Source organism: Euleptes europaea, chromosome 7 (genome assembly GCF_029931775.1).
Source record: "Euleptes europaea isolate rEulEur1 chromosome 7, rEulEur1.hap1, whole genome shotgun sequence".
Classification (NCBI taxonomy): domain Eukaryota; kingdom Metazoa; phylum Chordata; class Lepidosauria; order Squamata; family Sphaerodactylidae; genus Euleptes; species Euleptes europaea.
In genome coordinates this window covers 89,283,361-89,297,577 of record NC_079318.1, presented here as the reverse complement: position 1 = coordinate 89,297,577, position 14,217 = coordinate 89,283,361, and the positions used below count along the sequence as shown (strand labels likewise).

Below are 14,217 nucleotides of genomic sequence, written 5' to 3'. Positions count from 1 at the left end.
CGCGCGACCCTTCCCCCACTCCAAAAACCTCCCATCAAAGGAGAAGGGGGACCTGGTAAGCCTAAGTTCAACACCCGTGCTCCAGGCTGATCCTACACTGGGCAAGGGGTTGGAGTAGATGGTCTGTCTGGGCCCTTCCAACTCTATGATTCTATATCAGGGGGTGACTGGCTAGGAACGGTGGGATGCTGGACTACATAAAGCTTGAGTCTGATCCAGCGCAGCCGTTCTTACCTGGCTCGGAAAGAAGTATCAACCCTCCGCCACGTACCTATCAGTGCTTTGCCCCCCTTTTGCCACTGGAGCTGAGCAGCGGGCTTGCTGCCCGAGGAGACGCACTTCAGTTTGACCGTCTGCCCCTCTTTGAGAGGCTCCTTGTAGCCGGTGATCTGGGGCTTCCGGGGAATTCCTGCAAGAACAGAACAGAAATCCCGATGTTGAGGACTAGTGCCTTGGTTTACAAATCCACAGTTACATTGGAATCCAGGGACGCTGTAGGGCGGCTACCCAAAGCAAAAAAATTCAAGCTCTGCAGTTTGTTCCATTCAAATTGGGTTGCCTCCCACCGGTGGCGAAGAGGGAACTGGCAACCCTACCAGTGGCCAAAGTGGCCATTTTCTCCAGGTGAACTGATCTCTGTTGTCTGGAGATCAGCTGTAATAGCAGGAGAGCGCCAGCAGGTACCCGGAGGTTGGCAACCCTACCAATGGTAGGGTTGCGCCCGCTGGTGGCGGGCAAACCCCCAGCAATTTACCCCTCTGCCCGCCGACCACCTGAGGGTCGGTGGGCAAACGTGCACGCACGTACATACCGCGTGCTCGTCACTCCCTGTTTAGAACCAGAAGTGCTGCCTCGCGAGGGGCCTTATATCACTCAAACTCTTAGTTGGAGTGGCAAAGGGCCGCTTTACCACTCAAACTAAGAGCTGTAAGGCCCCTTGCGAGGCGGCACTTCTGGTTCTAAACAGGAAGCGATGCGCGTGCATGAGCGCGCGCACACGCACACACATTCCCAATAACAGCCGAATAGCCTCCTGCCAGAGGAGAGAGGGAACCTGGCAACCCTAACCAACAGGGACGGCTCCTATAATGCTTCCTGCAAGTAGAGGATCTAGGGCAGCCCAGTCTCTGCTTAGTTTTCTGTTTGCAGAGAAGTTTACCATAAAGGCAGAGTAGCAATACAAATGTGATCCTCAAGTTGCATCTTCGATAGCAGGGGTCCCCAACCTTTTTGAGCCTGCGGGCATCTTTGGAATTCTGACCCAGACTGGTAGGCGCAGCCACAAATTGGCTGGCACAAAATTTTCTCCAGATCTCTCCCTTGCACATCAGTTGTAATAGCAGGAGATCTCCAGCCATCACCTGGAGGTTGGCAACTCTATTGAAGCCAGGGTTGCCACTCTTCAGATGGGGCCTGGAGATCTCCAGGAATTATCACTCAACCCTGATTCTTGTATTGTTTATGTGTGTTTATTGAAGCTAGGAGCCCCACAGAAGAAAGGCAGGCTAAAAAAAAAAATCCTCAAATGAATATATTGGAAGCAGCGGCTCAGTGCCTGATTCTTTTATGCTCTGCTTCCCCCACTGTCATTTGGTTTGCCTCCCATTGGGAGATCGTCCCATGGTCTGCAGGAGGTTTGGGCCTCAGCAGGTGGCTGGCAATGCTAACCCCCAAACGCCGGCCCCGAATGAGAATTTCAAACAATGAATTTTGAACGTTCAAACTGTGCGCTATCAGAGATTTCAAAATAAGATCAATTCCCAACTGTTTTCTGAGCAGCCCAGCTAAATTTGGGTTAATGCACATGCAAATTATCTACTGGTTACTTAGGGGTAGGATTGCCAACCTCCAGGTGGCACCTGGAGATCTCCTGCTGTTACAATTGATCTCCAGATGACCAAGATAAGTTCCCCAGGAGAAAATGGCTGATATGAATGATGAACTCTATGGCATTATACCCTGCTGAGGTTGCTCCTCTTCCCAAACCCCACCTTGCCCAGTTTCCACCCCCAAAATCTCCAGGATTTGTTTCCCCTCTCCGCCACATGATGCCAGCTGGGTGACCTTGGGCTAGTCACAGGTCTCTTAGAGCTCTCTCAGACCCACCTACCTCACAAAGTGTCTGTTGTGGGGAGGGGAAGGGAAGGGGATGGTAAGCTAGTTTGATTCTTCCTTCAATGGTAGAGAAAGTCAGCATATAAAAACCAACTTCTTCTTCTTCTTCTTCTTCTTCTTCTTCTTCTTCTTCTTCTTCTTCTTCTTCTTCTTCTTCTTCTTCTTCTTCTTCTTCTTCTTCCTGCCCTACTCCACCCTACCACCAAGGGCCTGATTCCATTGTCACAAATTATACTTATCGTATTTTTCGCTCCATAAGACACACTTTTTTCCTCCTCAAAAGTGAGGGGAAATGTCCATGTGTCTTATGGAGTTAATGCTGGCTGGGCGCGTGCGCGTCGTCGGGACGGTGCGACCAGCGTTCCCCGCCCCGACGGCCAGCTGGGAGGCGGGCGGGGCCGCACAGAGAGCTGGTGCACGCGCCCAGCCGGCTCTGTGCGGCCCCGCCCGCCTCCCAGCTGGCCGTCGGGGCGGGGAATGCCGGCTCGTGCCGTCCCAACGTGCACGCGCCCAGCCGGCGCTGTGCGCCCCACCCACCTCCCAGCTTACAATCCCCTTCCCCTCCCCACAACAGACACCCTGTGAGGTAGGTGGGTCTGAGAAAGCTCTAAAAGACCTGTGACTAGCCCAAGGTCACCCAGCTGGTGTCATGTGGCGGAGAGGGGAAACAAATCCAGTTCACCAGATTAGCCTCCGCCACTCCTGTGGAAGAGTGGGGAATCAAACCCGGTTCTCCAGATTAGAGTCCACCACTCCAAACCACCGCTCTTAACCACTACACCATGCTGGCTCTCATGATGTAGTGGTTAAGATAACTTGATTAGTTGGCTCCTAGTCTCATTAGAACACCCCTTGTTATTTTTTCCCTTTTCCTTGTGCTCTGCTTTTCACTTTCAGTGGTGCTGCCCACTGTTTTATCATCATTAAATATGTATGATGACTTGGGTTCCCAACCTCCAGCTGCTGCCTGGAGATCTCTCGCTATTACAACTGATCCCCGGATGACAGAGATCAGTTCCCCTGGGTAAAAAACAGCTGCTTTGGGGGGTGCACTCTATGGCATATACCAATGAAGTCCCTCCCCTACCCAATCCCCGTCCTCCACAGGCTCCACCCCAAAACCTCCCACCGATGGTGAAGAGGGACCTGGCAACCTTATCTGGAGATCTTCTACTATTAAACTGATCTCCAGGTGACAGAGATCAGTTCCCCTGGAGAAAATGGCTGCTTGGGCAATTGGACTCTATGGCATTGAAGTCCTTCCCCTCTCCAAACCCTGCCCTCCTCAGACTCTGCCCCCAAAATCTCCAGGTATTTCCCAACCCGGAACTGGCAACCCTACCATGGAATCTGGGTTCCTCTTATTCCTGACTACGGTCATCACTTAAAGCCACCTTCTCCCCCCACCTTTCCATCCTCCTCCTCTTCCTCCTGCTCCCTTGCCTCACCTAGAACAGTGACGATGGGCTTTACAGTCCGCACGGGCATGGTGAAGAGGGAGCAGGTGTACTCTCCTTCGTCCGCCAGTGACACATTATCGATACTAATCGTCAGTTCATAGGGCGTAGACTTCTCCAGCTGGATCCGATTATCTCGCAGGGCTGCAGGAAGGAGAAAAGATGAGGTAGCAAAAAGCAGTGGGCAAGATGGGCTTCAAACATTGGTAACACTTGAAAACATAGAAACATAGAGCTGAAAGGGTCTCAAGGGTCATCTAGTCCAACCCCTGCACAATGCAGGAAATTCACTACTACCTCCCCACCCCACTCCCCCAGTGACCCCTGCTCTATGCCCAGAAGAAGGCAAAAAACTTCCAGGATCCCTGGCCAATCTGGCCCGGAGGAAAATTTCTTCCTGACCCCAAGTGATGATCGGCATTTCCCTGGGCATGTGAGAAAAGGCCACAAGTGCCAAGCATTGACTCATCCCTTCCTGCCCTCCCCCTCACGATTCGCCTAAGGTCACAGAATGAGCATTACTGTCAAATGGTCATCTAGCCTCTGCTTAAAAACCTCCAAAGAAGGAAAGCCTCCCGAGGAAGCCTGTTCCACTAAGGAACCGCTCTAATTTGTCAGGAAGTTCTTCCCAATGTTTAGCTGAAAAACCATACTGGAAACTCTTGAAAACTCTCAAAAACCACATACTTGGAAACACACAATGGGTCCGTCCTTCCTTCCTTCCTTCCTTCCTTCCTTCCTTCCTTCCTTCCTTCCTTCCTTCCTTCCTTCCTTCCTTCCTTCCTTCCCAACATACCGTATATACTCGCGTATAAGCCGAGTTTTTCAGCCCCAAAAATGGGCTGAAAAAGCCGGCCTCGGCTTATACGCGGGTCAATACGGGGGGAAGGAGGGAGGAGGGAGGAGGGAGGGGGGAAACTTACCGCCGTCGCCGCCGCCGGGCCCGTGCCGCTTTTTGCCGCCGGGAGTGGCCTGGGGCAGCCTCCTGCAGCCGCAGGAAGGCTGCCCCGGCCCCCCCGGCCCCCGCCGCCATTTTCCCCGGGCGGGAGGGGCCTTGGGCAGCCTCCTGCAGCCACAGGATGGCTGCCCAAGGCCCCCCGGCCCCCGCCGCCATTTTCCCCGGGCGGGAGGGGCCTTGGGCAGCCATCCTGCGGCTGCAGGAGGCTGCCCAAGGCCCCCCCGCCCCCGCCGCCATTTTTTTCGGGCGGGAGGGGCCTTGGGCAGCCTCCTGCAGCCGCAGGATGGCTGCCCAAGCCCCCCCCGCCCCCGCCGCCATTTTTCCCGGGCGGGAGGGGCCTTGGGCAGCCTCTTGCAGCTGCAGGAAGGCTGCTCCGGGTCCCCCTGGGCCTCGCCGCCGCTTCCTCCCGCCGGGAGCGGCCTGGGGCAGCCTCCTGCAGCCGCAGGAAGACTGCCCAGGCCCCCCCTTGCTGCGCCGCCGCCGGACCCTCGCCGCTGGAGAGCCCTGTCAGGTAAGCCTGCAGGGGGGGAGGGGTTATAAGCTGACCCTCGGCTTATACGCGGGTGCCTAATTTTTCCACATTTTTGGGGAGAAATTAGACACCTCGGCTTATACGCGGGTCGGCTTATACATGGGTATATACGGTACATCAAATTTCAGGTCCTTGTGTGTGTTAAGTGCCGTCAAGTCATTTCCGACTCATGGCGAACTTATGAATCAATGTCCTCCAAAGTGTCCTATCCTTAACTGCCTTGCTCAGGTCTTGCAAACTGAGGGCCATGGCTTCCTTTATAGAGTCAATCCATCTCTTGTTGGGTCTTCCTCTTTTCCTGCTTCCCTCAACTTTTCCTAGCATGATTGTCTTTTCCAGTGACTCTTGTCTAAGGACTCAGGTCCTTAGAATAACAAATTAAAACACTTCCAATGAAATCATAAGCAAAATAATACCTTCCCAAATCTTTTGAAATCAATGGGTTTAGGAGGTTGTAACTCTCCTTATGATTACCCGGTGAATGTCCTAGCTGTAATGACCTATAATAAACCGGGTTATATGTTCTAGGCATGGCTGAAGGGTATCGTGAGATAGGTGACAGTATTGGAAGAGATCTGAACTAAAATGACGTATCACGACAGGAGATGAGGGGAGATTCAAAGTTGTAAAACAGAATTTATTGTTTAATCCGGAATGGTCGTTACAACTATCATATGCTGTAAATAAAAGAAGATAAAAACACATAATCAGCAGTGTTTTTAAAAATGCTATAAAATACTATGAAATAGTATATATTGCCTCTCTGAAATTTACAGAATTAAAATCAATATACTTCTCCCTCAGATTTATAGAACTGGACCATAGTCAATAAACCATATGTATGGGGGCAAAGCACTTCACGACAGTCGAGTGAAGGAGTCCTTTTCCCACAATAAGATGGCTGGCTCAGCAGGGAAGTCAAGGGGCCAGGTGAGAATCGCATCTACCCTACCACAGTAGTTGCAAACATTGACATAATAAATAGGAATGGCTAGGGTTGCCAAACTCCAGGTACTGTGGTAAACAAAGGTTAGCATGCTGTGGGATACTCAGCAAACTAGAAACAGCACTTCACGAAGTTAGACACAATGATTATATAGTAGTGGTATTTAATAACATATCCACCACTGATAGTGTGTAGGCAAAAACATGTGTTGTTAATTATTGTCTTAAAAGTAACGCCAAAAGGAGGACTATGCCTTGTTACAAACAAATAACAACATTATAGGTAAGTCCATTTGCTAGCATATTTATGTTAATTGTTATTTGTTAATTAGTATTAAGTATTAACTTATGATATAGTGGTCCCCGAAGAAGGCGTCAATCTCCGAAACAGAAAGATTACCGGGCTTCTGTTGAGAACAACTGTACTATTGAATTACTACTCTCAAGAAGCATATCTGTGGAAGAAAGGGAGGTTGGCACCCCCTTTCATGGACTTATCTATAATGTTATTTGTTTGTAACAAGGCATAGTCCTCTTTTCGGCGTTACTTTTAAGGCAATAATTAACAACACATGTTTTTGCCTACACACTATCAGTGGTGGATATGTTATTAAATACCACTACTATATAATCATTGTGTCTAGCTTCGTGAAGTGCTGTTTCTAATTTGCTGAAACTCCAGGTACTAGCTGGAGATCTCCCGCTATTACAACTGATCTCCAGCCGATATCACCTGGTGAAAATGGCCGCGTTGGCAATTGGACTCTATGGCATTGAAGTCACTCCCCTCCCCAAACCCCGCCCTCCTCAGGCTCCGCCCCAAAAGCCTCCCACCGGTGGCAAAGAGGGACCTGGTAACCCTAGGAATGGCTCATGGTGACAGAACATAAGAACATAAGAAAAGGCCTGCTGGATCAGGCCAAGGCCCATCAAGTCCAGCAGTCTGTTCACACAGTGGCCAACCAGGGGCCTCTAGGAAGCCCACAAACAAGGCTAAGGATGCCAGCCTCCAGGTGGGACCTGGGGATCCCCTGGAATTACAGCTCATCCCAGACTATAAAGATCAGTTCCCCAAGAGAAAATGGATGGTTCGGAGTGTGGTATGGCATTGAACCCTACTGAGGTCTCTGTCCTCCCCAGGCTCCACCCCCAAATCTCCAGGAGTTTCCCAACCTGGAACTGTAATGCCCAGATATAAGGGCTGGTATAGAACACTATGTATTCATACGCACACACATGGAAGCTTTGGGAACGTTGGCATCCACAACGTTAAGAGGCCAACAGATTACATTGCTTGCCTGGTATGGCCTTTCACCAGTAGAGAGCTCTGAATTACCTCAAACCTCAGGAATGTGTTTTCTACTTCCTAGATCACAAGACCTAGCACTTGCTTAGAGATGCCTTCGGGCAATATCTATAGGCTATGCTAATTAATGTGAAGTAGACACCTAATGTGTATTGGTGCTTTTGTGTATCAATCTGCTTGTCAGAAGATTGGGCCTGCTCCATCCAAATGCATAAATGATACTGAGCTTCCTTTGTTCTCTGGTAACTCTGCATCTTATTTGTGGGTTATTTCACCCCAGGTCTGTGTTTAGCTAAATAAAGTACTGTTGCTTTAACTTAACCTCCTCCTTGTTGTCTATCATTGGACTCTATAAGACAACCAGGCACTTCATATGGCGCCCAGACTTGTGGGGCGAAGCTGCAAAGCTGCCTCCCTATTTTTTTAACACCCCAACATAATTGGGAGGGGATTCGCTTTTAGAATTCTCTGGCCTTCGGTAGGTGGGCATGGAGAAAATTGCCCCAGGGGAGGCCTGACGTCCCTGGTGCGCACCCAGCCCTTTTGGCTGGAGGGACCCCAGCTTGCTTCCCTGGGGGGGCGAAGGACTCCAGAAAACCGCGTGAAGAGGAGTGAATGGCTGGGATCACGATCCGTTGTGAGTATGATGAAGGAAAAACAAAACAGAAAGTGTGTGTCTGTATGAATGAAGGCAGCTGATTTTTACCGTCTGTGTGAAAGGTGTTGCCTCATAAAATCCCGGAATAATGGTAGTAGCCCCCCACCATGGTGAGGTTGGATTGCAGGTAACTGGCAGGGAAACGAATCCAGGGTTCCATCAGTCAATTCCCGCTGACGAGTGAAGAAAAGCCTTAGCCGGAGGGGTCCCCATGGATCAGAGCCATGGGATGTGTGTTGAAAAACTCAAAGAAAACTTTTATCCCTGGTTTTCCTGTTTGTACTTCCTGCCCTCTGGGGTATTGGGGTAAGAGTGTTAATTCAGGACCAGAGGATTAAAAGTAAGAGGACAAAAGGTCCCTTTGAAGTTTAAAAAGCCGAGATGCATCAGAAAAAGGTTAACCGTATATAAAGGGAATGAGAGTAAAATAAAAGATTTTTTTAAAGTGAAAAAAAGTTGTTTAGATTTTAAGAAATGAATTGTATTGAAGCTTTCTGTCTTTCTTTCTCTCTTAAAAAGCTGTTTTTTTACTTATCAAGCTGTTTGTATCTGCCTAGCCCTGCATAGCCAGATACATGCCTTCCATAAATCACTTCCCCCTCTTTCCCTCCTCCTTTCCCCTTTTGCACACAAAAAAAATGCAGCCGGCAACCCTACCCAAGCCCCCCGTCCCCTGCTGGTGGCCAGGGGGGATCTGGCAACCCGATGGCAGGCCCGGAGATGAGGCCGGGATGGGGAATGCAACATTGTCATGCAAACATGACGTTTGCCCACCCAAGATAAATTGATCTAAGAATGTGGCACTAAGTTGATGTTCGTTCTAGGAAGGAGGATCCTGGGTAAAAGCAGTCTCTTTCCCTTCTGTTTCTGAGGCCAACAGGCACAGGTGGGAAATATTGGCCAGCTGGGAAATCCAGGGCAGGCTCCACTGCCTTAGGCCTCAGGTAGGGTTGCCAATTAACAGGCCTGCCCACCGCCCGTCAGCTGGCCGTTGGGGGAAACAGGCCATCTAAAGAGGGGGGAGGATCACCATGGGTGGTGTGGCGTGACTTTGGTTGCCAACTTCCAGGTACTCACGTATGCATAAAGTACCACTGATGCACTGAATATAATGGTTTATGTGCTTGCCTGTCTCCCCGGGTGGGGAGGATTCCCTGCTCCCAGGCCCAGCTTTCCACTGCTGAGGAAATCAGACAGTTGCTGTTGGGCCTATGGCATGACATCACTTCTGGGGAAAGCCTGGAAGTAGGGTTGCCAATCTCCAGGGTGAGCCTGGAGATCTCCCACTATTACAACTCCTCTCCAGACAAGAGAGATCATATTTTAATCACTGATTTGTTTTATTTATATTGCTATATTACTATGTTTTAGCTAATTGTACGTATGTACTACTATTTGTTGTATTATTATGTTTTAGCTATTTGTGACGGCGAATGGCCATATACAATACATTTTCTGGATCGAGACAAGAGAGATCATTTCCCCTGGAGAAAATGGCTGCTTTGGAGTGTGGACTCTATGCCATTGTACCTAGCAGAGCGGGAGGGGGGGGCAGTTGAGAATTTCCTACATAAGAACATAAGAAAAGCCCTGCTGGATCAGACCAAGGCCCACCAAGTCCAGCCGTCTGTTCACACAGTGGCCAACCAGGTGCCTCCAGGAAGCCACTAACAAGACGAGTGCAGCAGTACCATCCTGCCTGTGTTCCACCGCACCCAAGATAATAGGCATGCTCCTCTGATACTAGAGAGAATAGGTATGCAGCATGACTAGTATCCATTATAACTAAGAGCCATGAATACCCCTCTCCTCCATGAATATGTCCACTCCTCTCTTAAAGCCCTCCAAGCTGGCAGCCATCACCACATCCTGGGACAGGGAGTTCCACAATTTAATTATGCGTTGTGTGAAAAAATACTTCCTTTTATCTGTTTTGAATCTCTCGCCCTCCAGCTTTAGCAGATGACCCCGTGTTCTAGTATTATGGGAGAGGTAGAAAAACCCTTGGAGTTAGGGTTGCCAACCTCCAGCACTAGCAGGAGATCTCCTGCTGTTACAACTGATCTCCAGCCGATAGAGATCAGCTCACCTGGAGAAAATAGCCGCTTTGGCAATTGGACTCTATGGCATTGAAGTCCCTCCCCTCCCCCAAGCCCCACTCTCCTCAGGCTCCGCCCCAAGAACCTTCCGCCGGTGGCAAAGAGGGACCTGGCAACCCTACTTGGAGTCCCCTTCCAGCTCTGCATTTCTATGTTTCTAAACCTACTGGAGAAATGGAATTTAAAATTGCTGGGTTGGATCCTGCCGAACTATTGGGGGTGTGGGGAGGGAGGTAGTTGTGAATTTCCTGCATTGTGCAGGGGATTGGACTAGATGACCCTGGTGGTCCCTTCCAACTCTATGATTCTTTGATTCTATTGCCATAATGGTGCCACCTTCTACATATACAAGCATATGCAAGGGAAGGCGTAGCCATTAGTGGAACAGATCCACAGGATCCAACCCACTATATAGTTTAAAGTGCATTTTGCTTCTTTACCAGGTCTATTTTAAAGTCATTATTTGATTAGAGCACAATGCCCGTATTGAGTGCGTTGGCTTTTTTCATAGTGTACACCTTTCCGGAGCCCTTTTGATGGAAATTCAGCTAAAAATATCACGAATGAAGCACAGATGGGCCCTGCTCTTCCGCCTCTTTCTCTGCTGAACGCTCCTTCTCTCCCCCAACCCCACGCAAACACCAGAACCAGAAAGATACCTCGTTTCTCTCCGAAGTAGAGCGTCTGCTGGGTTGGATTGGACCACTGAAGGGAAGAGTTCGCAGGATCTTCTACTTGGCAGCGGAGAATCACCTTGCTGCCGGCCACCACTGTTTCATCCTTCGATGTGGGCTGGCTACCTGCAGGAGGTGAAGAGAGAAAGTGTGAAGGGCCTGGCTAGATCAGCCCCCCCCCATCCACTCCTGTTGCCCCCACAAAGACTGACGAGATAACCTGGAAGGTCTACAAGCAGTGCCAAAGGCCAAGACTAGGGTTGCCACCCTCCAGGTGGTTGCTGGAGATCTCCCGGAATTTCAAGGGATCTCCATGCAACAGAGATCATTTAACCGAGAGGGGAAAAATGGCTGCTTTGGAAGGTAGACTCCATGGCATGGTACCCACTGATGCCCCTCCCCTCCGCTCCCCAAACCCTATCCCCCTCCAGGCTCCACCCCAAAATCTACAAGAATTTTAAAGCCCAGAGCTCCTCCTCCCCTGTTCTTCTTCTTCAGATAGTTCTATCTGTTTGAAATCCAGCCTGGTGTATGAACACAACTGATAATGAAAGAAAGGAGAGCAACACTACATAACCCCCTTGCACTGCTCAGAGACTTCAACCACTGTGAAACATCAGTGGGGGTGTCTCCCCATTAGGGTTGCCAACCTCCAGGTACTAGCTGGAGATCTCCTGCTATTACAACTAATCTCCAGCCTACAGAGATCAGTTCACCTGGGGAAAATGGCTGCTTTGGCAACTGGACTCTGTGACATTCAAGTCCCTCTCCTCCCCAAACCCCACCCTCCTCAGGCTCCGCCCCAAAAAACCTCCTGCTAGTGGTGAAGAGGGACCTGGCAACCCTACTCCCCATGCTACTCAACTGAACCGGCACAAGGGTCTGGTTCTCATTGAGGTGGCCAACCTGTGCCCAGACTATACTACTTCAGGCTACAAGTAGGGGCCTCTAATGATTAAATGGTCTTCTATATGGAAAAAAACAACAACAACCTTCCTTCCACATAGGGTTGCCAACCTCTAGGGGGTACCTGGAGATCAATCGCTGTTGCAATTGATCTCCACCCTACAGAGATCAGTTCCCCCGGATAAAATAGCTGCTTTGGAAGGTGAAGTCTATGGCATTATACCCCACTCTCTCCCCTCCCCGAACCCCCCCCCTCTCCTGACCCTTCCCCCAAATCTCCAGGTATTTCCCAACCCAGAGCTGGCAACTCTATTTCCACATGGTACTAGTGAGAGAAGAAGAAGAAGAAGAAGAAGAAGAAGAGTTGGTTTTTATATGCCGACTTTACCACTTAACGAAGAATCAAACTGGCTTACAATCACCTTCCCCTCCCCTCAACAGACTCCCTGTGAGGTAAGTGGGGCTGAGAGAGCTCTAAGAGAGCTGTGACTAGCCCAAGGTCACCCAGCAGGCTTCATGTGGAGGAGTGGGGAAACCAACCCAGTTCACCAGATTAACCTCCGCCGCTCATGTGAAGTGTGGGGAATCAAGCCTGGTTCTCCAGATCAGACTCCACCACTCCAAACCACCGTTCTTAACCGCTACACCACGCTGGCTCTGATAGACAGACGGACGGACGGACGGATGGATGGATGGAGAGAGGGAGAGAGGGAGGGAGGGAGAGAGAGAGTGAGTATGGAACAGCATTCCACTACTCCTCAGTGTTACACAACCTGGAACAGCTCCCACCAGAACTATGTACGGTATTTTTTAAAAAATCACACAAAGATTTTGTGTTAAAAAAAATTGCAACCTGCATAGTTGATGCAAATCAAGTCCATCTGCACACAGTTGCTTGCACTACTTAATTTATTCTGCTTTTCATGTTCATTGAAAGAGCAATAATGTTCTTTGAAGCCCCTGTCCTCTGACCAACGTTACTCAGGGGAGTGAAGGAGTGTGTGTGTGGGGAAAAAAACTGGTGGTTTTTGTTTGTTTTTTACTTCTCGGTCAAGGGCTAGGCTTTTTGTGTTAGAAGCCAGAATTGATAGCCGGCTGCCAGATTTTCTTAAAAGGAAAGCTAGATTTCTTTCTTTCTTTCTTTCTTTTTTGGAAAGAAAAGTCAGCACCATCATTTTCACTGGGACTGAAATCGCACCTGCGTTGTAAAGCACAAAGAAGGTGAAAAGCGATGGTAAATCACCCACCAGTCGACTCCGAAACCTGATAAATGTGCATTTAAATGTGCTGCTGTAAGTTTTCACTCACTGGGGAAGGATTAGAGAACATTTTCAAGGGGTGTGTGCGGATCTGGGCTTTCTGCCCCTCCTTAAACTCTATAGTTTGCAGATGAGCGGTGAGTAGGGTTGCCAAGTCCCTCTTTGTAGGGCTGTTGTAAAAAAAATTCGGTATGGTTCGGATTCGGCCGAATTCGGCCCATCTGGATTCGGGATATGCCGAAGTCCGAACTCCCCCACTTTGGGTCTGTGCAATTCGGCGCAAATTCAAAGTTCGGGAAAACAATTCTGCCGAATAAAGCCATTAAAAACACAACCGTGCCTTTCTGCGGCTCCGGGGGGGGCATTTTTTGGGGTAGAGGTCCCAAACTTTCAGCGGAGCTTCAAAGGACCCTTCTTGCCAGACCCCCCAAGTTTTGTAAAGATTGGGTCAGGGGGGGCTGAGATATGGGCCCCGAAAGGGGTCCCCCTACCCTTAATGTGCATCTCTGAGCAGGGCTTGCCGCCCACGCACAAAGCTCCCAGCCCCGACAAACAGCTGAGCTGCGTGGAGCAAGGGCGGGGCAGGTGCGAAGAAGTTTGCAAAGCAACACAACAGCAAAGCAACACAACCATGCAAAGCAACACGTTTGCAACCATGCAAAGCAACACCTGACACCTGGGAGTTTGCAAACCATGGAAAGGGACAGAGGCAGCTAGCTATGCATAATGAGCAGGAGGGGGTGGAATTTCCCCTTTTGCATCGGACTCGAGTCGGGACCAAGCAAATGCATTCTATAAGTCACCATTTGAAAACCAGTTTTGAGCAAGCATCAAAATAGACCTAACTGATCTTATGAATGGGGAAAACCTGAGGACACACAACTGAAGCCCCCCTCAAACCAGGGAGAGAGAGACTCGAGGGGGCTCACACACCCCAGGCAGAACGGGCGAAAGCCCCCTTTGGCTTCCCCCCACCCACCCACAGAAACTGCTCCCTCCCCACACACACACAGACTCTGCTTTCCCCCCACACACACACACACAGGAGAAAAATTATAGATTAAAGCCCCCAAAGGGGTCTTACTGTGGCTGTCTTCTGTTCCATCAGGAGGGGCTGGGAGGACTGGGTAATCCAATACGATTCTATTTAAGCATGGGAGGTTTTGCCTTGGATTTGCCGCTCTGGAGATGCATACAGGATCGGGTGATCCATTCATCCCAATAGGGAAAAGGGGAAAGCCCATATCTCGGGACCCCCTGACCCAATGTTTACAAAACTTGGGGGGTCTCTTAAGAAGGCTCGTCTGA

General features: G+C 49.9%; 1 protein-coding gene across 1 annotated transcript in view; it reads right to left on the bottom strand.

Annotated features, from left to right (window-relative positions):
* The window catches only part of CADM3 (cell adhesion molecule 3), a 195,147-nt gene that overhangs the window by 28,653 nt on the left and 152,277 nt on the right, over positions 1 to 14,217 (bottom strand). The window contains exons 2-4 of the mRNA XM_056853255.1: positions 10,730 to 10,870; positions 3,564 to 3,716; positions 272 to 409 (exon numbers count right to left, since the gene is read on the bottom strand). Coding sequence (XP_056709233.1) covers positions 272 to 409; positions 3,564 to 3,716; positions 10,730 to 10,870 — 432 coding nt within the window. The remainder of the gene's footprint in view (positions 1 to 271; positions 410 to 3,563; positions 3,717 to 10,729; positions 10,871 to 14,217) is intronic.